This window comes from Melanostigma gelatinosum (assembly GCF_949748355.1).
Source record: "Melanostigma gelatinosum genome assembly, chromosome: 13".
NCBI lineage: Eukaryota > Metazoa > Chordata > Actinopteri > Perciformes > Zoarcidae > Melanostigma > Melanostigma gelatinosum.
This window is the reverse complement of record NC_136646.1, coordinates 12238731-12266399: the sequence shown is the minus strand read 5'-3', so window position 1 is coordinate 12266399 and position 27669 is coordinate 12238731. Positions and strand designations below refer to the sequence as shown.

Here is a 27669-nt window from a genome sequence, read left to right as displayed (position 1 = left end):
ACACGGTTGAAATGTTTAAACATAAAAGGTTAAAAAACAAATAAAAACACACGAGGCAATAATTACAGCGACAGATGACTCGACTACTTTCAGTGCTAACTTGTTTTTATTGCCAAATAAAGAATAGTTAAGAGCGTATTTTACAGAAATCCTCTCGACATTTCACGGCACGACGGACAAACGTGTGGACGGGGGTTCGCTCAACGGTACGAAGGATCAGAAACTTCACTCTGTTAGAGCGACATGTCGTTCTTAAGCAGCCGTGGTTATCTCAAATAACAAGTTTCTCTGAAAAGGAAATAACGGGAAGAAAGAAAGAGTGTCTCGAATTCATTTTCGTTTCGTCGCTCCACAGTTCTGCAACACTACAAATGGTTCTGATAAATATACAAGAAATACTCCAATTTGAGTGAACGCTATCATGAAACAGAAACCGTTTTAAATGACACCAAGGTACTGCGGGACACCATTTGGCCGGGGTTAGAAATGCAAAACAACAGGCTTAAAACGGACCATTAAGTGCACGACAATAGTAGAATTACAAAGCGCCATAGCTTACACAACAAGTACTCTTGTTACATTTCTTATTCAAAGAAAACAAAAACAAAAACACATGAATTCATAAACATTTGTAAAAAGTCAAAACACTTTTCTCAAAAAAATATAATTCCAGATAATTAAGAAAGGTACTGAAGACGTTTATGCAGATGTGGAGGTACTGGATGGGAGCAGGATGCTGCTGCTTCAAACACAACCGGTCCACGCGCTGAGCTACAGGTGAGAGCCGAAACCAGTGGAAGTGCTCTTTTAAAAGAACGTCTTTTTTCAAATCATTCAGTGTGAAAGGGAGGCAGGTTATGTGGACAGAGGGGAGAAAATAAAAATCATCATAATATCCTCCATCACGACACAATATCCAAATCCCATCGAAGGAAATAAAGACACTCGGGGAAATGGCTTCACATCGGCGATGCTACATCCATGTCCAACGTCAGCGAGTCTGCGGAAAGCAAATCCAAGAACAATGTTGCTGTTATTGTTATTTATTAATCGAGTTCTATGGCAACGAGTGACCTGCAAACGTGCGTGTGCGTGTGTGTAACGGACTCACCCAAATGTCCTGGATGAGGTTCGGCTTCGTTGTGCATCAGGGAGTCGAGGGTGCGCGGCGACATGGGGAACAGGTCACTGGTGTTTCCTGAGTTTGTGCTGTGGGGAAAAAAATTAACCAAAAAAAAAGAAGATAAATGGTGTATCACAAACTGAAAGGCTCACCGATGGTCTCACACACACACTTGGCCGTGGATTCAAATCGTACTCTAGCAGCTTGATAAAAATCTTCAAAATGAAGGAATCACGATTCAAGTGTTAACCTTTTAAAACAACTTGCGTCAGAACTTGAAGAGGAATTTGCATTCCAGCAGATGATGCATATGGCACGTAGACATTGAATTGAATAGATCGGCCGCATTGTCCGTGGATCCGTGGTAAAAAACGGACAAATATTGAGATATGAATATAGAAATACGTGAATCAAACCAGGACAGACTGGCCAGATGTTACACACGGTTTCCTGCTTCTATTTCAGGCGGTGCTCAGCACACGAACACGGTTTAACATTGAACTGATGTTAACAACAGCTACGGTCAATAACACTACTACTATCTGAAACTTCTTGTCACTTCTTCTCATGCAATCATATGAAAAATACGTTGGACTGTAGAATTCATACAAATGGATGTGGTTGATGAACAGAATGAGAAAGTGATGAGTGGCGGGGAGACGCTCTTGTATTAGGACGCAGGACAAGTGGCGGTGAGCTGGAAACAATGAACAGGAGTTGTGACGGCGGGGAACACGGCACTAGAAATCCCTGGAACCCAACCATCCAACACACAACCAACAGTGACAAGATGCACACACACACACACACACAAAGCCCTCCCTACATGCTACTGCCCCCTCCCCCGAGCGCCTACCCTGGGAATCCGCTCGCAAGCAGCAGCTCACTGTCCGGCAAGTCCATGAACACGGAGGGACACCTACGGAAGACAGGTGAGGATCTCACTGAGCAGACCTCACAACCCAGCAGCACACCCTCAACCCCTCGTCTGCCCGTCTCACAAGTAAACACATCCAAGAACAACACGTTGTGCACATCAAGCACCCGATAGCAGGTGTGAGCTGCGGTCAGTCTAAAGTGAAACTGTCTCCTCGGTGTGAGAACAGGGTGACGGTTCCCTCCGACGACAGCGATGACTCGCAGTGAGAGTAGGAACTGATTGGTTGTCTTTTCTTTGAACCAGATCTTCCCATAAATACTGATGATGTTAAATAAGAGAAGAGTGACGTATACTCACGGCGTAACGCAGATGAACTTTGTCTTCAAGTATGGCTGAATAGCTGTCGGGGAAAAGAAACACGTTAGCACAAATCATCCTGAACACAACAGAAGAAACTTGCGAGACGTAACATACATAATAAGTCGTACGTGTTGCTTCTCTTAAAGGAAACATCTGTATGTCAGCGACTCACTGCAGGTTACCGTGAAGTGAAAGTGAATCGGGGCCGCGTTTAACAGCTAAACTTTTAAAAAACATCCGTTCATTCATCTCAGTTTTTTGTTCGCCGCGGAGGGATGCGAGAAAAACCAACGTCTTCTTCGAGATTTGAGACGCAGGGGGAGTAATTGACAGACAGATGGTGATTTTGTGGGTGGAGTCGGTGACTTACTATTCGTGGAGTCTCCTCCCATCTCGGGCTCAGGAGCTGCTTCTGGCCGGCAGTACTTCCCGAAAGCTTCATCTTTGGGGATATCGGGGTAGAGGTACACGAGAGGGGACACCAGGATGTTGGTGGCGTCCATGATCTTGTAGCCCATGATGATGTCGGCGAAAGACATGCTGTTGAGCTGCTGCTTGGTGTACGGCTCCACCGACTGCATCTGGGTCTTCCCTACAAACAACACGAGGACGATCAGTGGCAAAAACGGAAAATACAGTAACTCCTGAGGACATTTATTTATTTTTTTTAGACATTAACTCACCACTTATGTCTTTCTCTACCCATGTGAATGTGATGCCGCCCTCCTTGCTGCTCTCGCTGAAGCGCAGCAGGAACGTGCCGGGAGGTTTCGGACTCAGACTGGCCCTCTCCCTCTCTTTGCTGATGAAGCCCATGATGTACCTGCAAAGCGACAGGAAGTCACACGATTAGATTCCGGACGTGAAGCACAGCAACGCTCTCTACCATGTGAAACAGCCATCTCACCCTTCATTCCACAGGGCCAGGATGTACTTCTTCACCAGGTCAATGATGTTGTCCAGCCACACCCAGAAGGAGAAGCCTTTGCCCGCCATGTTTTCCTGGAGAGGAAGAAGAAAAATAACTCGCACTGAAGCAACACAAGATGGCCGATTGAACCGGGAGTTTGTTGTTGTTTTTTTAAAGGTCAGTACCTTACAGAACTTGGCCCAGGTGATCTGACAGCCGGAGTAGTTGACACACGGCCCTGGACGGACAATAACATCTCACATGAACACATGACGCGGCGTTGGGTCGAACTGTTTTTTTTTTGGAGACTTTAAAAGGCGCGACACCCTCACCTAGTAGTTTCTCAGCCAGTGTGGTGAGCTGCTCAATGGTCAGGCCTCGCTTGGTGGTGGAGGAGAATTGCCAGCTCAGCACCTCGGCCACCTGGTCCCACGTCCCCACCGGAGGCTTGGTGAAGAAGTTCACGTTCTGTACACAGAGAGAGAGACACCCAGACCAACACGGCTTAAAGACACAACAAGCGTTTCACACGGCCAAACAGATGAGCAGTCTCCCTCCAGCAGAGTTCAGCCCCCTTCCCAGCAGAGGGTGCCGTCTCACCTTTGGGTGGTTGGTGAGCATGTTGTACCACAGGATGGAGGCCCAGGCGTTGGGCATCTGGCAGATGTTCGATATGACCACCACAGGCAGGGAATGGGTCTGCACAAACGGAGGAAACATTAACATATATATATATATATATATATCACACGTTTGGTTATTCCATGCCGACATTTACTCTTTACTCCCGCTTCCATTCCAGCACGTCGTCTTGTAATAGGACTTCTTCAGGTGGTCCTCTCAACTGTACTGCTCTTACACCTCGAGGACGTGCTGCTGGTCTTAGCAGGAGGAGGCATTTTGCTGTAAAACGGGCTGTCCTTTGTCCAGCAACCAATGCAGGCATCACACCCCGAGATGTGGGTCGCGTTTGTGGGTGTGATTTAATGATAATACGTCAAGCCGCATGTTCTAGTGTTCCAAGGACTCAGTCGAGGCCCAGGGTTTAAGTACCCGCTCAGTTTCTTACATCTTGGTTTCGCAGGAAACGAAAATAAAATTGAATAACCACTCACTGCTTCACATAACTTGTCTTCACACTATCTATAGCCCTTGGTTTCACCATGGAGATATATGTCGCAGATGCCGTCGCCCTGAGGCTCACGCAGCTTGTTGTGTTTTGACTCAGAGTCACATGGAAGCTCTGTGGTGCGTTGAGTGAGCAAAATACACAATGATGACCGAGTCTGCAGATCGAAGGAAACGCCTTTCTCACCCGGTCAATACATGTGGGCTGATGGGGGGGGGGGAGGTTTGACTTTAAGTAACAGCTCATTTGGAGGCAGAGGTGGTGGCATTCCTCTGGAGGTGGAGGACGCGGTTAATGACTCATTTGTCTCGTTCTACATACTTTGGTCAAAGAACGACGCTGTTGTAATCTCACGTTGTGTGCTTCAGAGGTTTTGTTGACTTCTGGTGTGAGATGAAAGTTTAACTGAGGAGACGGAAATGTCTCCCGAGTTCACAGAGACACTGGTACTGACCTCCAGATCGATCTTCAGGCCTTGGTGGTAGACTTCCGTCTCAAAAGTGATCAGGTGGAGCTCCTCTGTGACAATCAGAGAGGCCTGGAGAGAAACAGACTGTTCAAACCTCCACTGAAGACAGAACATTATCAAAGCTGCCCCCAGTACTCCGTTATTAAACCCCATCTGTTGTTACCACCAGTAAACAGGCTGTCAAATCTTAAGGATTGCCACTTTAAAAGTGTCACACACACAGACAGTACTTACGTCGCTGTTGGTCCGGCCACCGTTACCACACCTCTGTTCTCTCAGGGTCTGTAACAAAACAGGAAGTCAGTGCTCCACAGCAGGCGTTTATCAGATACCTTCACCGTCGAGCAGTGCGCCGCGTCAGCTCTATTACTCACCAAGTGTTTAAACTCGGCTGACAGGCTGCCATTGTTGGACTCTTCCATGTTCATAACTTTCGTGTTGGTTCCAAGGATGTTGAACTTCCGTGACCTGAGAAAATCAAGTTGCAGCATGAAGTGAGGCTCTTTTAAAAAAGAAATAAAAAATAACATCAAACGCTCAGGCTGTCCGGGCTTCAAGTCGTACCCTCGAATTGCAGCCACATCTCCAGATTCCCTAAGAAAAATAAAGTCAAATCAGTAAAGCAGTTTCTCATAAGGTGACTTCATGTAAATGTTAGAAGCTCCAGATTAAAAAAAACTCACTTGTCAATGCAAACTTTAATTTTCAGCTGGTAATTGAGTTCAGGAAACTTTACCAGTAACCTGTGAAAATGAGAGAAAAGATGATTAGGATATCAAATGCTGCACTCTTAGTCACATGGGAACACACGATACAAAGCACAGAAACGTGTACGCTGTGTCCTGCAGGCCTGCATCTTACCTCACTTTATTCGTGAACTGCACTCCTGTCTTTATGACCAGAGGTCTGTCTGGATGCATGGGCATACAAGGCTGTCGCTCGACCACGAAAGAACTAGAAGACGAGAGTGGGTCACGTTTCAGAGTCCAGAGCAGACATCACAACAACATATGGTGAAGACAATCTGAAGGCCTAATGATTCGCAGCTTTTAAGTGCACCTCACGGTCTTCCTACGGAGAATGGAGACGGCTCGGATGTCATCACATTTGTTAAAACGAAGGCTGTGTGATGCGACTGAAAGCTCCGTATCGTCAGTAAGAGGGAGCCTCAAAATCTCTCCGCCACAGATTGCGCCTTAAGCTAAACCATCAACACTCTTGTGATCGTAATAACAACGGTGAATACGTGTCGCGTGCAGCACCTCTTCATCAGGTTTCTGAACAAGTCCACGATCTTCTCCTCCAGGGCGGGCCGGTGCTGGATGATGGGGTCTCCTTTGTAGGACACCTTCTGCTGAAGCTCCTCCAGCTTCTTGATCTGCTGGCGGATCTGGAGCTGGGACTCAGCCAGGGATGTGATCCTGGGTTAGAAAGAAAAAAAAAGAAAAAAATCAGACCCGGTTCAAGTTGAGACGACTTGATGAAACAGGACTTTGACAGGTTTGTCAAACTGACTCGACGATGCGGGTCCAGAGTCTGTCAAAATACTTTTCTATCGATTTGAAATGAGCCTCCCTGGTTACCATGTCTCGAGGCGGTCCAGGCAGATGTTGGGTGGACCTCCGATACAGGCAATCTGCTGCCTCCTCTTCCAGTCCGCCAGCTCCTCATCGGTCAGGTTCTTCTGCACGTAATCCATGGCGGTCAGCAAGCCTCCCATCTCGGTCACAATTTGCTACAAAAAAAACAAACAAAGCACAGCATAAAGTACCCATAATGAAGTTATTAACAAATACATAACGAACAATGCTTTATTTCCCATAAAACCCACTGTCTCCCTTTGCAAAGATAATGAAACTCCTCCTTTAAGATATGATTGGTGTCGCACGAAGACCCCTCCTCCAGGCTTAGCATGTAAGCTGCAGCATGGACGACTGTTCTTTGTGTTTCTTTTTGTCGTAAAGCATAAACACTCCTCACCCTCCTCAGCTGGTCCAGGGCGCTCAGCATCTGCTCGAGCTGAGCCATCTTCTGTCTGGTAGCAGCTGCTTGGTTGTTCCCGTTCAGGTCCTGGGACAACTCTGCACAGAGGGGTGGACGTGTCATCGCTCAGCACGCAACTAATCAACAGCTACAAGCTGCTACAAGCGAAGACAATAAATGTGAATTAGAATATACCTCCTTGGCTTTTCAATGTCTTGTAATTGAAGTCAAAGTCATCCTGCAAGTTCTCAAGCATTTTCATCTTCTGTTCCATATCCTGAAGAAAAACAAATGCATTCATGAGAGGACACAGACTCATTTAGGCAAATTAAATAGTGTTGAGGATTCTTTTGTGCTGTATTCAAATACTGTGACGGGAACTGACCTGCACCCGCTTCCTGATGTCTTGGAGGTTGTGCTCCAGAATCTGCTGCTTCTCCGTCACTACCGTCCCGGTGGGATGTGCAGCCTGGCCGTCCTGCAAGAGAATGAAACGAATACTTCTCACGGCTGTAGCACCTAAAAATCTGTGTACTGAAGCTCTTTTGGCATTATACGACCGCCAGGTTCTAGCGTCGCTCCTCTCTACCTGTACAGCAGTGGTGGCGGTCTGCAGCAGCCTCTGCTCCTCCCACAGACAGCGGGCCACGATGCGAGCGATGTCCATCGGCTTCTCCAGGTACTTGCTCTGCAGGTGCTGCTTGATCCTGCGCAGGTTGTGCTGGTAGAGAACGTTGTTCTCCTGCAGGAACCGGCTGTACTGCTGGTCTATTTCCCCCAAGAGGTTGTGGAACACCAGCGTGGCGTGCGACTCCTTATTGGCGGCGTAAGCCCTTATAAAAAAGGAGAGGAGCGGATAATCAGGGTAATAAGGACGTCCTTCTCAGAGGTGAAACCACAGCTTCACAAATGCTATTTAAATGCCATCTAAATATCCTGCACCCCACATGAGGAAGAGTACAAAAAAGGTGTCGTATTTCTTTTCTGGGCGATGAAAAGGAATTCAATGCCACCATTGTGTTCGCAGACATAAGTGACAAAACGTGCTTTCATAACAGAGCCCAGGGAACTGGTCTCACCAGTCCTGACTCTCGATCCAGGGGGCCAGGAACTGCCGGAGCTCCATGGGGAAGCTGTCGCTGTACAGGTGGTAGAGCTGCTCCAGGTACCTGGTCTCCAGCTGCTGCAACTGGTTCCACTGGGCCATCCTGACGTACACCTCCTAAAACCTGCACACACACACACACATATGAGTACATTTTTGTTGTCACACACACACAAATATGAGTACATTTTTGTTGCGTGTGTCACACACACAAATATGAGTACATTTTTGTTGCGTGTGTCACACACACACATGTCTTATCAGAGTTATTCTCACACCGGCCACAGAGAAATAGCTAAATGTCCGGATTCCTCTGTGAAATAAATGACGAGAACAAATGTTCAGAACAGTCACTTCCTGTTGAGTGGAACACTGCGCCTCCACTGAGAAACGTTGGCCAACTTGCACATCTGTTAACTCCCTGAAGCAGATAGCAATACATGACCTTTGCCCCCCCCCCCCCCCCCGACTGTGTTCAGTGGAAGAGCTACTGTATGGGGTTAGCCTTCACATCTTACCAACAGCCGGCTACACCTTATTAAATACTGTTGAATTATGCCTCCCTCCAAAGTTTGACTCGTCTGTTAGTTGTACAATACTTTGAGATACAAAAAGAGAAGTTTAACTTTTGTTAACTGATGACTAAGACATGTTCTCGCCAAGAGATTAGATTCTACTTTCAGTTTCCAGGAGCTAAGATATTGCTCTCGCTGACACAAAGATAGAGCTGTAAAGTTTAAACAAGTGGCTGTATTTGCGTTCAACTTCTGTCCATGTTTCTGCCTCACTCACCCTTGTTCTTCATGTTTATCCCACCGCCATTTATATATACGAGGGGGAAGAGTATTAGAAAGTCCTTGAAGTATTGTACGACCCGATATAGAACCACTGCTAACCACAGCCTCAACAACTAACTGGTTGTCAATCAAACTAACTTGTAAGTGTACGGTTTTTTTTTTGTTTGAAACCGAAACAAAAACAAAGACGCTATGCTTCACCTGAACCGTGTCAGTGGCCCAAGGAAGCCACAAGATTTCAGTTACGACAATTATTCTCAACATTATGCGGGAGAGGGTTTTTTTAAGCATGGAAGGGACAAAACCGAAAGTGTCCATCGAGCGAGATAGTTTTTATATGACCTAGGTTCCTCTGAGAGGATCACATCAAAGAGTTCTCACTTCATTGACTAATGCGAGAGGATTCGTTTCATTTTTCATCACGTGAATTTGAGTTTCCTGCTTTCTATTGTTAGTGAATCAGTTGGGTTGAAATTACAAAACAGTTTCCAATCTGTCCCTCTGTGCCTCTACATGAGCCTCTGTTTAAAGTCTCAGAAGTGGCTCAATACTGTTCCATCGTTATGAAACAATGATTTCAAACAATGTTTAGAAGCAACTAGTTTATAGAAAAGTTATTTTGGGCGGTACGGTCTTAATGGGTCCACGAAGTCTGAACAAATTGGTCAAATTAATGTTGTCTGGGTCACACACATTAGAAATGACAGCCTTTGGGGACCCCTTAGACAAATATTGACTATTATATAAGGCTTTTTGCCTTAACGCCACATCTTTAACATCTCTGTCTGAATTTTGAATTTCAATCTGGTGTGTATTCAAGTAGACTTTTGCCAGCAATGTGCCGGGCCTGCCAGATGTCAGGTGTCCAATGCCTCGGTCGAGCATGTGTGGCACACTACCTGCAAAAGCACACGTGATATGATTATCTATTTCTCAGGTCACCGATATTCCAGGAAAACACTTCCTCAAGCAAACAAAAAGGCACCAGCGACCATGCCAGCAAGCGTTATATGGTCCCTATAAACACAGGCGAGAACACAAACACTATGATGTAACGTTAACTCATAAAGCATTTCATAACAGTCATGCTTTGACTCTTAAGAACAATGACTACAGCCAAGGAGTGTAGTGGCCTCTCTGACACACTGTATCACCAGGACTCCACAGCTGCACAAAAGACAGGAAACAAACTTCATATTTAAGATTCTGGGAAGATTTGGAGATCTGAATCAGAATTTGAATAACAGAATAAGTGAATTCCAGTGCAAGGTGTCAGACATGTTGGCCTGCAGGTGGGACAGAGATGGGCGTGTGCCATTTAAAGGCAGACACACAACAATGACCTGGATCTGACTCTTTGTCTAAACAGCATCCCAGTCACGTTACAACAATTGTTCGGTCCTGTTTGACGACAACATGACGTACCTATGACCATTATCAAATCATAATGAGCATAATCGAATTAAAAACCATTAAAACAAACATATTAGAAACAACCAAGACTTGGTTGTTATATATATTACCTGGCCCATAAGGTGAGGAGATTGCAGAAATGAGTTAGCAGCAGATAGAACGCACCTACACTTTAATAACTTATGTAACACCGAGGACACATAATGGCTTCCTCAGCTTACAACGTAGACACAGAGCTGCAGTTGTAGTTCAGTCGCGGTTTGTCGTGACAGAGCTAGCGATGCATGAACGTGGTCTTGCTGTAACAAAGCTGTCATAATTAAATATAAGAAACATGCCAAAAAGCAGAAGTCGCTTACTTATTAGCTCGTTGTTACTCCTTTGTAAAGTTTCTCCGTAAAAAAAAAAAAAAAAAAAAAAAGGTGTTCGACTCAAAAACACTGACAATGACAGTCAGTGACGACTTTCGTAGAAGTTGAACACACAAAAGCGAGAAGTAACACACAGAAAGAGATCGTAACTGTCTGGGTTTTCTTGCCAACACGGCAACACACTCCTCCAACACACGTAAAGACCTTCTCACCGAGCCCATCTCCCACTGCAGTACTCCCAGCCAAACAAACTCTGTCAACTACTTGATTGACAGCTCTCACGGCCAATAGGAGACGGTAAATTTACTGCAGCCAATCAGAATGCGGGTTATATGTAGAAGAGGCGGAGCTTCATGGTGAGGTTGGTTGAGAACGTCGTGTTTACTGCTGTCGCAACTGCGCTGTTCCTGCCCGCCTACCCTCCCTGCGCGTGGACGACAGAGCAGGCCAGCGCGCTCATTTGCAGCGGAGGGAGCACGCGCAGCTCGACAGAACAGCCGGCCTGGAAGTCATCTGAGTTACTGGCAGCGTCGACGTCATCGAGAGTTTAATATCGCCAGTGGTGTTGTGTATTGGTATCGACCTCTCCTGATCCTAATTCAGTGGACTAAGAGAATAAAACACACACAGTGACACACAATATTCAGGTATATTGCATGTTTATAAAATTCGAGAAAACACAATAATAGACAATGTATATTATCAGTAAGCTTTTATTAATGTTGAAGTGACAAAATAGGCCTCAGACACAAAATAAAAGACAAGCTTCATTATTTGAGTATGAATCAATAACACAAAGAGCAATTATTTCTCACAGTCTTGCAGCATTCTTTCTAATTAAATGACAATGTCTCTGTATAAACTAGACTACCTCAGCTTATAGCATAAATTGTATGCTATGCATTTTTAATAACCAGTAGGTCAAGACAAGGCAAAACGCACATGGTGGCAAAAACACACTTCCTTCTTTTTTCCAACGGGACCAATATCTTACAAGTCTTATGATGTTTGGTGTGCAAAACAATGCGAATGTTTTTATCAAAACAATACTAAAATTATATAATATAATTATATAATTATTCACGACATAATATCACAATCATTATGTGATGTCACAGGCCTGTAATTGATTTATTTGCTTCGTGGAAATTTTCATGGGATGCCGACATAAACTTGGAGATATAAGTGTGGTTATACGGTATGCACTACTTACTCCTCACTACGACACGCACACACACACACACACACACACGCACGCACACACACACACACACACACACCCTTTGTCAGTCCTCCTCACTGTTCTCTATCCTGCCCGGCGCTCTGAGGGAGCACTCTGCTTAATTGCATTCCCCCGCCCATTGATTATTTTAATGGTTCTCCATGCTACACAGTGCCTGCACCACATCAAGCTCACACACAGTCTCTGCACATCCTTTTCTGGAGCCCCGTGTGCTTTCCTCACCAAAGGTGGCAATTATTGAACACATGGCATTACCGGTGTACTTCGATGTTCAGAGTAATTACAATCCAATTATTGTAGCTTCCTCCAATTCTCCACAATCTCCTCGTTCTCTCGCTTACAATGATGGTCAGACAGCTCTTTTCATCCGTGTGGACGTTCCTTTCTTAAATCAGAGGAAGTACACAAGATTGCACCTCTGCAAAAAAAAAAAACGTACGGTTTGTGTTAAATGTTTTAACATTTATTAAAGTGCCATGCCATTCATAACACCTGACTGTGTGCCGTCTCTCACAAAGACTGCATTCAGGTTGACATTTGCTCATCTCCTCTTGTTACGTACTCAGCCATTAAACTGTCATCTCGCTCTTCAAACCATTTGTCCGTCTGGCATTACCTTTGTGAAAAATGAAGAGACGTGCAAATGTACTGCGATGGGCTGTGACCATGGTGACAGGGTTGGATTTCTTCTCCTCTGTGGAGGTTGGTGAGTACGGCATGTCCCGATGCGACACATAAAGCACGGTGACGCACACATCAAAACATTACAGTAAAATGATGATCGAGCACGTTTTCAAGCGCTCATTGTGAAAGATACAAAAGGCTACATTCTAAATCTCATCGATGTCAGCTTTGAGTATTTGATTATAATATACAGCTGATGTCCTAATGAGTGATCCAGAATAGAGCGGAGGTTTCATAATCCTGCGTCTTTTAATCAAAGCACAAAATGTAAAACATTACGCCTTAAAGCGATTGTTCACAACAGTAACGTTAGCTGTTCATTGCTCTGCTATCTGTGAGTGTGTTTGATGTTCCCAACATCATTTATCAGACACTACGCTTCTATTTTCAGTCATTTACATTATATTGATACATTTGGCGCAATGGCTGAGTGATTGGCAGTAAATAACCTTCATGCCTAAGATCTCTACTTCTTCTACAGGCCTACCACTTGCCTCTATGTTTATTGACTGTGTTTCACTCGTGCACATTACGTTACTAAAACCAACAATTTCCCGTCACCAGACCCACTAATGTGCATATCATTCATGGCAAATATTAGATAATACATTACATCCTCAATAGCAAAGACTATTTATACATTTTTTAAAAATTCTTATAGCCACACAATTGATCAAACCAACGGCAAACAGCAAATAGCCTCAACGTAACCAGTCAGCGCGCAGCATGTTTCAAAACCTAGCGTTGTTTTTTTTCTTATTTGTATGCTTAATGGAGCAGATATGAAAGTCATCCCTGTTGGGTACAGTAAAAAGAGAACAGAAAACAAAACGTGATGTCATAGACTGTGACCACGTCTAGAAAGTTCCCGACGACTAATATTGTGTCCTTGTGACTCGACTCCGTTGCCCTCTCGTCGCTCCTTTCGCAGCCCTGCAGAGCGACGGCCCTCTAGTCGCTCTGGACCTTCTTTAGGTGCTCTGGCCCGACCAGCCGAGAGTCCTCAATCACCTCCAACAGAGCATCCATCTCTGGGCTGTCTACCCTCACCAGCTCCCCTTCCTCCACCTCCGCGTGCACCCCCAGGCCGTTCTCCTCTCCGCCTGGCTGGTCCTCGTCCTCGGCCACCTCCACCATCTCCGTGTTCTGCAGCACCACCACCTCCTCCTCCCCTTCTCGGATCTTCTTCACGTGGAAGGTGAAGGGGGGCACGCGGTACACGCTGGTCTTGGAGCGAGCGTAGACGGTGTGGTCGGGAGTGAGGGACTTCTTCGCCTTGTCTTTGGAGGTCTTCATCTTGGCCCTGCGCTCCGTGTTGGGGGTCATGCGGGTCCCGAGCTTGCCCATCTTCTTCTCCAGGCTGTGCTTGGTCTTCTCCAGGTTGTCGCGGGTTCTCTGCTTGGTCTTCTCCAAGTTCTCCTTTGTCTTCAACTTGGTCTTCTCCATTTCCTCTTTGGAGAAGGCTTTCTTTATGTTGTCCACTTGCTGCTTGGTGGTGCGCTGGATGCGCTTGGTACGAGACTCCTCGATGATCTCCTCGATCTCCACCTCCTCATCTGAGTTGAGATTGTCTGGGAGTCCCTCTTGTCCCTCGGGTATCTGCTCAAGGCCCTCCACGACTTGGCTTTCAACCACCGTCTCTGCTGCCTGGGATTTGGACGTCTTCGGTGGCTTAACTTGGTCCTGAGTGAGAAAAATAGTAGAAAAACAGAAGACTATTTAGCCAATGAATCATTACATTAAGGAATCACAATGTGTCAATTGAATAATTTTCAAATTTACATTTACTCCAATATTATCAGACATGGTGCCACACTGATTGTATTGTATGATTCATGTAAATTATGGCATTTCCTTTAATATGCCACATGAAAATGATCAGCTTGAGAAAGTGAAGTTAAAGGCCTTTGGGTGAGAAATTAAATTGTAAATACGAGCGTGACGCTTCACAGACTCAAGTCATCTATACAGTCACTGCACACATGTTACTTGTAGCTTGTGTAGAGTGCCATCTAGTGGTGTCAATCACAGGCCAGCAATCAAGTGCCAACACGGCTGCAGCCAGTTGTTCTATACTTCCAAGTCTGAACATAATAACATAGTCAGGTGTGGTCACATGTGCTGTATACCACATCCCTGAAATAACTATAAAACTCTGGGGATTCAAATAAATAACCTGCAACTCCACAGTCATATTGAAACCAACGCGAACTGGCTGTTGCATCTGTAACCACAGGAGTATTTCCTGCCACTTTGCTATCATTTCTCTATAAATTCTGAACTCACACACTTTCAATGTTGTGACTTAGCATCTTGATTTCCAATCAAATCTAACAGTAAACACATTTTATATTCGAAAAAGACATGGATTATCTTTGGATTATAGATGTGCTGTAGCTATATGTTCTATCATGTATGATGCTGCTTTCGCTTCACTGGAAAGACTTGGTTGGTTAGCACAGTTTCAGTTCAGCCGTAAAATGTACACAGCACGGCAGGGTGGCAGTTTCACACAAAGTAACTCGATGTGGGAACCCAGAAATAGGGCCATACCATCTGTTCTGCATACAGCACGACAGAAACGTTTCCCAAATTGTAAATCCAACTGCACAGGTGTCCACTTACACTTCCTTCCCAGTCTTTTACTTTACCACACAGTGTACAGCGAGTTACTGCTGACGTGCTGCCAATCAATCAGTGCTGCAGAAACGTTCTGTCCATGTTGTGTGGCGGGACACCGTCAGTGTGGTACCAGACATCCACACAAGGAGAAGGAGCACCATGCTAACTATGTTAGCCCCTGAACAGCCCCTCGAGGGATTAAAGAGCTCACCCTGCTGCACCTCAGTGCCACCTCGCTGCTTCTCTTTATACAAACATAAGATGTGTGAGAGTAAGTCACAATGCCTCAATTATTTTTTTTATGACATTTACAACAAAAAAGAGCATCCTTTGATATCGGTGTCTTCACCGTGTCTTGGCCTTGATAGGTTGTCTGAAACTGGGCTCATCGTTTTCTATACACAACAGTTCACAATCGGAATGCTAGCTCAAAGCTCAAAGCTAATTTGGTTTGACGTGTTCGTGTTGGATTTGAGAAAAATAAAACATGTCTCCTGCTCAGTTTTGTCCAATATCTACTGACCCGGTCGAGAGACGAGGTCAGCCTGTTGCCACGTCCAGACTGACTGTCCCGCGGAAACAGCAGGGCCAACTGACAGCAGAGAGCAACACATGAGGAAGAGGGATATTCGGGAGTGTGAAGAGGTATATTGGGACATGTGTTGATTCATCACTGCCAATATCAATGTTTTCAAGCAGACTAAAGGGTTTGAAAACTCATACTGGAGCCGATAAGGTGGGGTTTTGTAGAGTTATGTCAGTACGAACTTGCAATATTTAAAGTAGAAATTGGTTTTCAATGTTGATATCAAACTTCTGAAAGACAAACACCTGTCAGATCACGTGACCGGCACATCTCCCTGCAGTTTAGATATGGCCATACGATCCGACCATAAAATGGGCATTGCCTGCTTATCTGGTGCCGTGTATGGTGTGGGCACGACCTGCTCTGTGTGAGTTTATTTTTGGCTGGCCTTTGCCTCTCTCTGGATTCTATCTACCGCCCCCCCTACACACACACACACACACACACACCCCTTCTCTCCTGCACGGCAACAGATAAACACAGCGCTCTGTGACCATGGCAACCACCTGCTCATGCTGTCTCTGGTGGGTGGTGAAGTTTAGCTGGATAAACAGCTGACGTCTCTCACAGTACACCGACATGAATGTACTACAATTAAACTACGGAAATATAAACTGCACCTGCTTTGCAGCCGTGCACAAAGAGCAGAGTGGGGCTGGGCTGCAGTAAGAACATTATGTGAGAGACATTTCTGAACGCATGAGCACATAACTCGGCCCCAAAACTTTACCATAGAGATATGATCAACAAAACTGGACAGGACAAATATGCAAAGTCCTGAAATGTGACCAGAAGATGTGAAGATGTGAAGATAAACCCACGCACAGTAAATATGTGTACTAAAGAAACATTGAATAGCTGACTAAGAAGCTGTTCAGGTGACCTCACACGTCTCTGGGAAAGGTTATTTACTGCGGAGAGTTTGGCTTGTGGGCTTAAACTGAAAGCCAGGGTGTTGAGCTTACATTAAATATATATGTATATGTACATAAGTGCATCTCCTGTGTTCCTGGAGCAAACAACCCTTAGGTAAGACAACCTCTGTGTATAAATACACATACAAATACATACACCCAAATACATACACCCACCCTCACACACACAGCAATGCAGACACAACTTTTTTCGTTTTTTTTCCACATGAAGCCAAACTGGGAACACTTTTCATGAGAAGTTCTGACGCCTGAACAGGAAGCGTCTGCAGCCTCTGGAAAAACAGCGGTGCTCGGCATCCTTCGCCTGGGTCCACACCTTTGAATCCGCCCACTCCACCGAGTTCAAGTGCCACGAGTCGACGACCCGGTCTGATGTCAGGCAAAGGCATCACGGGAACAGCTGAGGTCACACAGAACAGAGAAGCTGCAACACGATCCAGGACCACATCAGATCCGTACACCACTGAAGTTAAATCACTGACACTTAGTCCGCTTTTGAAGCTTGAAACCGATGGAAAACAAAGCACGAGATATATTTTAGTCACATTTTTTGAATGTTTTTGATCTTTTATTAGATTTCTAAGGCTTGTGGGAACCCACATGAATAAACAGAGGCGTTGCACGTTGGAACATTTTGTTGTCGACATTCAACATTCGGCCCACTGTGTCAGTGGAAATCGTGATAACATCAGCAAACCCTGTTTGTGTTTCCCTGCCTGATTACAAAGAAGGGGCTTGAGGCAGAAGATGGTAGCCTAAGTCCATTAGTGTCTCTGCGTTACCTTCCGCTCTCCTCCCACTTACCAGCAGTGGAAAAGTCTGCACCGTGTGTGTGTGTGTGTGTGTGTTTACTGACAGGTGCCAGGGGAATAATGAGACAGAGTGTATGTGTGCTCTCCTCAATAAGAAGGTCTGTTGTGCTAACATTTCTCTCCCCCAAGAGTGGCAGGAATCATACCTCATGGAAAAGTTGGCTAGAAAGAGTGGGGGATCTCTCTCTCTCTCTCTCTCTCTCTCTCTCTCTCTCTCTCTCTCTCTCTCGCACACATATCGAGAGAGAGAGTGTTTGATTTGCTCAGACAAGCCAACAACTGTCCGAGGCGTCTCTCAGAAGGAGGCCCCACACAGGAGATGCAACTAAAAAGTCCCAGCAGACTGAGGGGAACGCTTTTGGTAAACAGCTACAGACTACAACCTATCGAAGGTTTGAGGGCCAAGAAGATCTGTGGGTGACCAGCAGCGCCTCCTGCTTTGATGAATTATTAAAGACGACACCAGAATGTTCTCATCCTGTGGTGAAACTGATGAAATCCTAAAATAAAATGTGATACATTCAAGGTGCTCATGTAACAACTGCAAAGCTTTTTCATTGTTTCAATATCATCAGCAACATGTTCTCTGTCTGACTCACACCGGGGCTGGGGGATAATTTAACCACGGACTGTTGCCATTGACGACGGAGCAAACAGTGTTTTCAATCAGCTCGAGACAAAGACCTCAGCAGCTCTGACGAAAGCTGCTGGCGTCTGCTTCTCTCCATCGCCCTCCCTCTCTCGTCTCTCTATCATGCTGTTAAGACAGAAACTAATCCACCTGGTCCAATAGTCCTGCTTGGTTATTTAAATATGTTGTCACCCGTTGCATTAATACAATAAATAAAAGGCTGTGTCGTTTGTGAGGGATTATTACAAGTTTGCCATTTAAAAACAGAAAAGCAATCAAACCTTGTTATCCCTGCTATTAATTGCAAGTTGGCCGTGTGGGGTTTAGTTACGATTAAAATACACGTTATACATGAATGTAATACTGCATGCATATTTCATTTTAAATAAATACTCTGTATTTAATACAATAGTGATCCTGTTATAACATGCATTTATCCAAAGAAACCCGAACGAGGAAAATACTCTGCTTACGTGAGTACATATTTTTATTACAAATATTTCCTTCTGAGTGGTTCGGAAGGGCAGCAAGATTGACTTTCGTTCACGTTCCCGATCCCGATCCACTTACATGCATGCGGACACTTAGCATCTCGCTCTCTTATAGATAAACACGCACGTTCCTTTTGCGGCAGTCTGATGAAAGGCCTCTCCGGTGAGTCACAGGGGCAGCTGTCACATCGAGCCCAGTCCTTGCAGCTGTGCACTTAGCTTTCACAATGAGTGGTATCACCGCCCCGTTTGCCCCCTCCGGGGTGGGACAAGGCCAAGCGAAGAGATTGACATGAAACAGAGGTGGTGGTTGGTGTGTGACAGCCCTGCAGAGGCCTGGCACACGATGGCTTTGATCCCTAAAGAGTGCTCTGCGGCTAAAATAAGGACACTAATGTACTCCGGTCATTCACGTTGATGCCTCCCACACTCTCCTAAGTGAGGCTCAAGCAATGCACAGAGGACTGGTCCAGCCGCCTGCTACCGCAGACATTTTGAGCCTGACTCTTATGACTGAGGGCACAATGCAAATGCTGTTTCATGAAGCTCTCTTATTCGTCCTGTGGGTAATGGAAATATTAACAGCCAAATCCCGCTCTGTCTTTAGAAAAGAGAAGGGTCTCTGTGTACCCCGAAGCCAGCATGGCGATGCCATGCATCAGTGCAGACCACAGAAAAGGGAGTTCCTCGGGTTTGCTGTCACAGTGATTTGTGATTCCACACACAGGGGGAAGCCCTTTTCCACGGCTCAGCCTTCCCACACCCACGACTCTGAGACCACTGGAAAAACAGGGTTAGTCCCATGCAAAGATGGAAAAGATGGAAATGTACTTTTCCATTTACGTTTTTCTGCGAACTGGCAGCTACAGTGCTGGAATATATGACATAACTATCCCTTCCTCTGTAATAGCGCCATCCACAGCGACAATAAAGGGTTAGTCAGCCAAATTGATTCACTCTCAAATTCTCTAATTTAGGAACAGATGTGAATTTGTTGCAGTGAGCATGAAGATTATTTTTTTATTGTTTGGCTCTGAATTTGGTATTTAGCACCTTTAAGAAAAAGAAGGTGTTGCAATCATCCATTGTTCATTGTACCACTTTAAAAGGAGAATGTGACGTGTGGATGAGGGCATGAATAAGCTGCCAACATGAACACAGTGGGCCCAGGAAACTATAACTGCTCGATTACATGAGGCCAATATCATGAATGATGACGAATAACTCCTGGAAAATAACACCTAGGGCAACCAGCCAATCACGCACACTGCTTTGCTTTGTCCCAATCAGGCTGCTGGTAGTGCGATACTGAATAAAGCCACCGGAACATAGTAGAAGGATAAACTGACAGGCTGTGCAGCTTTCATTCTGTCTTTGTTGATCAGGTATATGCACCGTGCACCCTTTTTTTAATCTAACATGAGCGACTGGGCTGTCTTTGTATTAAAGGTGCGATGTTCCACCTTCATAGTTTGCCTTTCAAACTGACCCATTATTTACAGATGAATCATCCTAAACATCCATGTGCATGCAAAATCTAATCCCAAGGGCAAACCAAAAACTGGCACGTTCTCAGTGGCGACCTATAACTCACATACCAGCGACAAGAACGGCGAGCCGCCACAGCAGCAGCGGGAAATACACCACCGGAGTGACCTGCTCTTCATACTGGAGGCCTGAACACAGCAGCCTCTGCCTTCACACGCAACCTCTTATGTTACAGCAATAGCCGGTATATTAATAGTGATCTTATGGATGCTGCTTCAACAGCAACTTTTTATACTTCTGCCTTGAAGAAATACATTAAAAAGACATCTCTATTGGTACCTTGATTCACAGGTAGTTTAATATATATTTGCAGAATTGATGGTATTTACTGTGGGAAATATTTTAAATAAATGGTAAAAAAACAAACGTATTTTACAAGTAGCATTCAAAGGGCCAGTATGGAGCCAACAAATAGTCAAACACACACACATTTATCTGAAATTAGGCCCAACCATACACATATATGATGTCATAATTGATAAACCAATCAATCAGTTGGCGCTGCTGATGAAACAAGAGACCCCACACCTTCCCATTGCATTGCTGCTGGTTCATCCACAATGAACAGCGACATACTGAAGCGGTTTCCTTTAATAAACCAACCCATATAATTTGGCCAAGGCTTTATCTTGGCAGTGGCCTTGTAGGTGAAGGGTGTGCCTACACATCTTGGAATAAACAGCACGGAGGGTATCAGCAGCTTCCACCGAGTTGTGATGTGGTATGAGGACACATTTCTGTTTGCCGGCCAAGACCGCTGCCTACAACTGTTCAAGTCGATGGGTGACCTGATTGGTCTCCCAGCTGGTGAAATCTGTCTGCTGCTATGGGACGGACGGGGATGTTGTGTGAGACAGGAAGATCAGCCGGGGGCCTGAGATCAGCTCGGTGTCCTCTCTGTGGACGCGGAGAAACCGCTCGCAAACACATCTGGACTGATTTATACTGCAGAATGCACACGTGTACACACGAGCACCTGAGGGATTGATTTTGAAATCGTGTTTTTGTTTTGGGTGTATTAAAACAGAAAAAAAATGTGATGTGCAACAAATACTTGTAAATTTGCGTCTCTAAATAAGTCAACCACAACATGTAGACATGGTTGGAATCGCAGGGATCCTATTTCTGCTGCACCAACTGTATATCTTCATGACAGGGGCACAGGAAAGGCTACAGTAACATGACCAGCAGATTCACCTCCTATATAACTGACACGCACACACACACACACACACAACACAGGGAGCAAATGTACTGTATGCGAGCATATGTGAGTGAGTGAGTGAGTGAGTGAGTGAGAGAGAGAGAGGATCAGAGTGTTACAAACAGCCAGATTTGGCCAAACATAACAAGAGAAACACAGCTCTGTCTGCAAGATGTTATTGGCCGCTGCTTGAACAAAGAGGTTGAGAGGAAGAGATCAGGGTTTGGTAAATACACTATTTGCTTTCTTGACAAAAGTAAGATGAGAAGACCAATACCTCTCTCACACTTGTGCGGAACATACGAAGCGACCGCTATCTACACTTCATATCTCGTTTGTTTCATCTGTATTAAAAAAACACATAACTTTGCCATGTTTCGGGGGATTACGTGTACAAAAAATGGGTGTGTTGACTTCCTTACGTGACTACGACTGGCAAAGAAACAGTCGAGCAACGAGTCACTTGTTGTGCGGATCAGACAAACAGGACATGCCGCGTTGATGAGCCGTTCATCAGGTTCAGTTCGCTACTTCCGGACAGAGCCTGGCGAGCCGTTTCCAGTCTTTGTGGGAATAAACTGTCGTATTTAGCGTACAGACATGGGAGCGGTTACAATCATCTCATCTCACTCTTTGCAAGAAAGCAAATACAAATGCCGAACTATTATTGGAACAAAATCTGAAGGGCTCTCTTGATAAGATCTTCGGGATAGGTGTCTTCAGAGTTTAAGTCACACTGAGAATACACTGTATCTCATTGGTGTTCACTTTGAACACCAATCTTTTTGGCATAAAATAGTTAATTATGTGGTTCTTTTCATTGCCATGCATGTCATAGTGTTACAACCCACGACCCCATTAGCTATTGGACAACTATTCTACATGCAGAAGCTCACACGCCACCGAGCACTGGAACTCTGAGCTCGCTCGACTCGGTCGCTGACATGCAATAGTGAAATGTGGAGCCTGCCAGATATCTTTCCACTATAGCTAACAGCAAAGTGCTGTTATAAATTACTGAATGAGCTTGGTTCTGGATTAGACGGCTGAGCTGGAGTAGAAGTTGCGAAGATGATAGTGGGAGAGAAACTGAGAAAGAGGGAGGGGAACAAGTGGGAATGTTGGCAGGAGAGGCAGAGAGATGCCAGCGGGATGAATCACAACACCAACTTAAGAGCTGCTGGTCGAGTGCTTTTCGGTCGAGTTGTTGCTCTTGCCTACAAGAGGTTGCCTAAGTGCTTCATGACTATACCCTCTGTGTAATGAGATCAGATTCATGCCTGAAAACAAATATTCAGAAATCTGAAGTGGCCAAAAAAAGCTCTTGGCTTGGATCACTGTGTCTGGATAAGTGGAACAGAGATATTACACAGTATGGGTAGCGATGGCTCGCTGGCTGCGATCTGAGCTCTGGAAGAAGTAGACCGTAATGGAGAAGTCTCACGTCTCTGTGATAGAGTCCACCACATGCCTATCGCTTGTCTTTGAGCTGCAGCCAAACACACCCTGATTCCTGTACAACTGTACAGTCTCACACTCTGATGGACGTATCACATTGCATACACTCGATGAATCCACATAATCATTTTAACAAGAGCACACACGTGGCCCCCAGACCTGACAGGCCGAGTCGCAGTTTCGACAAGGAAGACGATTATGTGGACTAAGTTCTGCTGCATGTTTTTTGATCTTTTTTGCTGAAACTGTACATCGTGAGTCTGAAAATATCACAGCACTACATTGGTAAATCGTTAAAGTATTCTTCTAAATGTCATGACAAATAAAATACCATTGATTTAAAATACAATACTTAAACAATAACGATGAAGTTTCTGATCCGCGACTTTTATGATCATCCGTGATAGCGACCTGTCAATCACAAGGTAGCCCCGCCCTAAAGCATACCCTGCTTTATCGTCTGTTTTATTTTAAATGGGACCACGATTTACCAAATAAACATCATGCTGTAGTGAGGAAGACTTGAAACTACTAATTGAGACATGATGAACTCATGTTTACGATGTTTACTGGGGTGATAACTAAAGTGAGAAGTATAGGGTCATTTTCTCACAGACTTCTATACAATTCTTTTAGCAACCAGAGGAGTCGCTATTAGTAATAATGCAAGTTTAAGGCGTTACAACTGCAGGACACCCACTTCAATGCAAGTCTGGCATGTGGCATGTGACATGTGGAGGGCTTAGCTGAGATGAAGCTCGAGGCCCTCTGGGGTTTTTAAACCAGCAACAGCTTCAGTTCGCTGAAGCCAAAGACAATTGCTGGACATCGATGTGTTTGGTCTGTCAGAGGATGAGCAGGAGGCTTTGACTATTGGGGCGAGGCGTTACCAATATGGCAGCTGTCTGGTTTCTCCTACCATCAGGCAGCTGAGAAACTGGAAAATTATGACTATAACTACAACTTTTTCAACAATTCATTCACCGTTTTGGTAATTTTTCCAAAATGTGTAACACAGGCGAACAACTTTTGGACGAGCAAAAACTTTCTTATGACTGGAACATGTCATTTCTACAGAAACAATATTATCTCTGAACAGATTGTTTCTAGGTTCATTTCCTGACAGCTATTGTTAAAAGGAAATTGCTAAACACAACAACAGGATATTAGACTCTGAGGCTGAACTAACAAAGGCAAAATGCCCGGCCATGTGGGACAAAAGGGAAATCAACTTGGGACTCGTTTAGAAATGGAGAGACAATTGGTCTATAAAGGAAAGCAATATTAGACCCAAAACAGTCGGAGCAGTGAAACATCGGGTTGGGGAAAGCAGGGCCCCATTGGATCACTGACCAGCTGTGGCCCACAGAGCCCCGATGACAGGCCGCTTGTGCCTTCTGCAGTAGGAAGACCCTCAGCTGCTGCAAGGTCACTTGTAATAAAGGGTTTGTTGTTTTAAAACTCCACAAAAATGCTGCGTTATGAGGAAAGAAGTGTGCCACTTCCCTAATATACATTTCAAACTCTGAAGTCCCAAATCTGACATGCAAAGTGAAGTATCACAAATCTGGAATTTTAAGCATATTTTGATGCTAATACTTCTTTACGTTTACTTAAAGCTACTACAAGTAACTTTCTTTTTGTGTTGATTTTGGCGGTCCCTGTGGACACAAGTGGCAGTGTTTCTGAGCACCAGAATCCCTTTCGAAAACCTCTCACTTTACTGCAGCATGGTCTGACAGTCTGCTCCGCTCAGTGCTGGTTCTGGTTCTCCTGTGCCTTCCTTTCCTCCGGCGGGCCCTCCAGCAGCGTGGTGTTGACGAGCATTAAGAAATAACCAATCTTCTCACTGATCTCGGCCATATGGAGTCATCGGTATTAAATTGAGACAGTTCATAACCAGCTAAAAGGTCCCTCACAGTCAAATTCTGAATGCAGGAATTTTTATTTTAGACGAATGCTTTTACTGAAGTAAACGACCAGAATACCTCTTCCACCACTGCTGATATGCAGTGTACATTTCGTGAAAATGTCATCATGACCACACCCTGCTGTTGCCAGGGGACCCTGCGTGCCCCCGTCATTGCAGGTTTAATTATAAAGCATCACTGTCAAAGTCTTTCCAGGCTAAAAATTCTTAAGCGTGCGGCTATTCTCAGAGTGCAGAGACAGAGTAATGGTAAATGGAGTGTACTTGTACAGCGCTTTTCTGGTCTTCCGACCACCCAAAACGCTTTGACACTACATGCCATCATTCACCCATTCACACACATTCATACACCGTAGACACAGCAACTGGCGGAGCCGGGGATCGAACCTCTGAACCTCTGATTGAAGGACGAGCCTGCTCTACCAGACGCCCCGTAATTATACTGCAGTTACAGTTAAAGGTATCCATTTAACTTGCAGAGTATAAAGGTTCTTCACAGCAAAGGTAATGCTGTGAAAATGCCACACTTGTCTTACTCAAATTCTAGCCTCACTTGACATTGACGCTGCGAGTGAAATGCAATATTGGTGAGGAATGTCCCCACACACCTCGGTATTACGATACTTGTGAGGACACTTGCTGACTTTACTGCCACACGCGTTTACCGTAACCTCAACGTTAACCTCTCCACGCCAAAACCCGAAGCCCATTCTTACACGTTAGCACACAAACGGACGGTGGAGAGTGGTGAAACCCGACTGAGGGCCAGTGTTGATTTGCAACGCTGCCAACGTCTTGACCTGCCCACGTGAGGTAACTGGACACGGTGCGGCCATCGTTTGGCAATAAATAGATCGTGGCAGCTACCGCAACATGGAAGTTATAGATCCTACAACGGCTTTGAAACCTGACTGGGACCAGTTTAGACAGCGATAAGAGCATTACGGTTTCGACAACACCGACAGGAAGTGGCTTGATTCAAGTGGTGTGTCTGCCGAAACACAATCGAAACGTATGTTCTCGAATAAAAAGGGTAAAAGCCTGAGCTTTACAAAATAGTGCTGGCTCTACAAATTCCACGCAATGCAAACTGCTCGCCCCTTTCATGTGCAGTGTCCTGCACTGACAATTGCACACAGGCATGCAGTAGCCCACAGCAGTGTCACTAACAGCGGGAGGCACCTGCTTTGCAGAGGCATTTATTAATTAATTAATTTATTAGACGTGACAGCAGAAAGCTGCTCACCACTCAAATGCCTAACACGGTGTCCTTTATTCATATTATTTCTATTTCTTTTTTCAGGATGTTCATGGGCCCAACTGTTTGAGAAGCTCCCTGAAATAAATCGGGCCCTGCCGCGATGCTCACATTTTTATTGTGTTCTCAGATATTAATAAAGTGAAGGTTTGTGAGTGTCCCACTTCTGAGAAATCTAAATAATACAAACTAACATCTTCGTCTTACATGCCAGCAGTCTGCCAACTATCTGCCCTCTGAGCACTCAGAGATGGGGCTTGGTTGGTTCACTCTCAAGTAGCCCTTCATGCCAGTGTTTATAGGCCTTTTTACACCCCGCGAGTCTTTATATAGTTTCTTTGGGGAACCATCAAGTCCTGGAGCGGGAGAGGTCACAATCGGCCTTTGGTTTTTTTCCATGGAAGCCACTAGTTTTCCCGTATAGGTGAGAGAAGGAATCAACCTCTCACTGAGCGTAAATACAAACCGCACAAACGGCTTCTAAATAGTGTCCGATTGCTCGTAAACATTGCAGCTCATTTAAGTGTTTGAGGAAAAAGCGATTCAGACATTTGCGTCACGGAAAACCACGGAGCCAGAGCTTTGGCCAGCGTCCTCTATCCTGAGAAACTACAAAACATTTCCACTACAGAACAACTCAAGCCACAGTGTGACTCCTGCTCTCTCCGGTGAGATTATGTCAAAAGGTGCGTTTCACACTCCGTCCCCTCCCAACCTTCCTTTGCGGTGTAGGGAATGCAGCACACTCCCTTTAACATGTACTTTGAGTGTGAGCTTCACATCCACATGTGAAGCACAGCCACCACATTCTCGAACAAAGATTGTTTGCTATAACTTAGTCCACCCTGTGATGAAGACAGTAACAGAACAAGCTCTCACACACACACACACACACGCAGCTCTCAGTGTTCACCTGGTAGATGAGGACTTTGAAGTTGCGTCTCTTGAGCAGCTCGTTCTCGTTGCTCTCCAGCGTCTTGATCTGGCCCGCCTGCTTCTCCAGGTTGCTGCGCACCGTCTTGACGTTGACGCTGACCTTGCGCACCTTGTCCAGCATTTTGTTGACAGTGTTGGCCGTGCCGAGGTGGTTCTTGGACAACTTCGCCAGCTCCCCTTGGATGGATGACACCGACTTCTCCATGGCCTCCTGCCGGGCCTCGAGCCCGTTCTGGGTCTGCTGGATCTGGCCCACCACCCCGATGATCTTGTCCAGCAGAGAGAGCACCATGATCCCGTTCATCTGCGCCTCACTCTTGCCGCCGGGGCCGGTGGCCAGCATCAGGGCCGCGTCCTCGGCAGGGTCATCTACAGGGTCGTCTACTGCCGGCTCCGTGGCGGCGCCCACCAGGGCGACCTTGTCGTCATCATAAGGCACTTCTGCTACGGTTGCGTGCACCTTCTTGACACCTGTATCCGCCATGGCTGTCAGCTCTAAATACAAACCGCCTGCACACTCACTGCAGATAAAAATACACGACTGAACAACAACCCGCAGGAGCCCCGCTGCACAGCACTCAGTCCCTAATTCTTTCTTGTTTCTTTCAGACAACTTTCTCAACCTCTTCCTGGTCTACTTCACGCTTAAACTTTCTCTTCACCCTCAGTCTCACGCTCTGAGCGTTCTCTGTCTCTCTCTCTGCCTCTGATCCGGGATGCCAGCCAGCCAAGGGGAGTGGGGCCTCTCACAGCTGAGGCATGTGTGCCCTGACTCAAATGCCTCTGCTCCC

The 27669-nt window shown here is 45.5% G+C and overlaps 2 protein-coding genes across 5 annotated transcripts; both read right to left on the bottom strand.

The window, feature by feature from the left end:
* Positions 1 to 98: 98 nt before the first annotated feature.
* Positions 99 to 10724, bottom strand: stat3 (signal transducer and activator of transcription 3 (acute-phase response factor)). 4 transcript variants are annotated; one of them, XM_079281934.1, is made up of 24 exons: positions 10529 to 10724; positions 7934 to 8083; positions 7444 to 7687; positions 7240 to 7332; positions 7050 to 7131; positions 6852 to 6952; positions 6455 to 6606; positions 6134 to 6292; positions 5733 to 5825; positions 5555 to 5614; positions 5436 to 5465; positions 5246 to 5339; positions 5106 to 5153; positions 4857 to 4940; positions 3874 to 3972; positions 3606 to 3741; positions 3459 to 3511; positions 3271 to 3365; positions 3047 to 3186; positions 2734 to 2955; positions 2361 to 2403; positions 1980 to 2042; positions 1112 to 1209; positions 99 to 1030 (listed from the first exon to the last, which is right to left on the bottom strand). In XM_079281934.1, exons 2-24 carry the CDS (start codon positions 8059 to 8061, stop codon positions 960 to 962), a joined length of 2388 nt encoding a protein of 795 aa, XP_079138060.1. In that variant the 5' UTR covers positions 8062 to 8083; positions 10529 to 10724; the 3' UTR covers positions 99 to 959. The 4 variants fall into 4 exon arrangements, with proteins under 4 accessions (XP_079138060.1, XP_079138061.1, XP_079138062.1 ...); XM_079281935.1 differs by having other exon boundaries at positions 99 to 1000; XM_079281936.1 differs by lacking the exon at positions 1980 to 2042.
* Positions 10725 to 11235: 511 nt separating this feature from the next.
* cavin1a (caveolae associated protein 1a) lies at positions 11236 to 27669 on the bottom strand. The gene is made up of 2 exons (XM_079281943.1): positions 26856 to 27669; positions 11236 to 14150 (listed from the first exon to the last, which is right to left on the bottom strand). Exons 1-2 carry the CDS (start codon positions 27360 to 27362, stop codon positions 13419 to 13421), a joined length of 1239 nt encoding a protein of 412 aa, XP_079138069.1. The 5' UTR covers positions 27363 to 27669; the 3' UTR covers positions 11236 to 13418.

Excerpts from the sequence above, each read along its gene's own strand:
- cavin1a (XM_079281943.1), bottom strand. The coding sequence starts at position 27,362 with ATGGCGGATACAGGTGTCAAGAAGGTGCACGCAACCGTAGCAGAAGTG. Across the intron at positions 14,151-26,855 it reads TCAAAGTCCTCATCTACCAG|GACCAAGTTAAGCCACCGAA; the intron begins GTGAACACTGAG and ends TTTCTCACTCAG.
- stat3 (XM_079281934.1), bottom strand. The coding sequence starts at position 8,061 with ATGGCCCAGTGGAACCAGTTGCAGCAGCTGGAGACCAGGTACCTGGAG. Across the intron at positions 7,333-7,443 it reads CCGCCACCACTGCTGTACAG|GACGGCCAGGCTGCACATCC; the intron begins GTAGAGAGGAGC and ends ATTCTCTTGCAG. Across the intron at positions 3,187-3,270 it reads CTGGCCCTGTGGAATGAAGG|GTACATCATGGGCTTCATCA; the intron begins GTGAGATGGCTG and ends GTCGCTTTGCAG.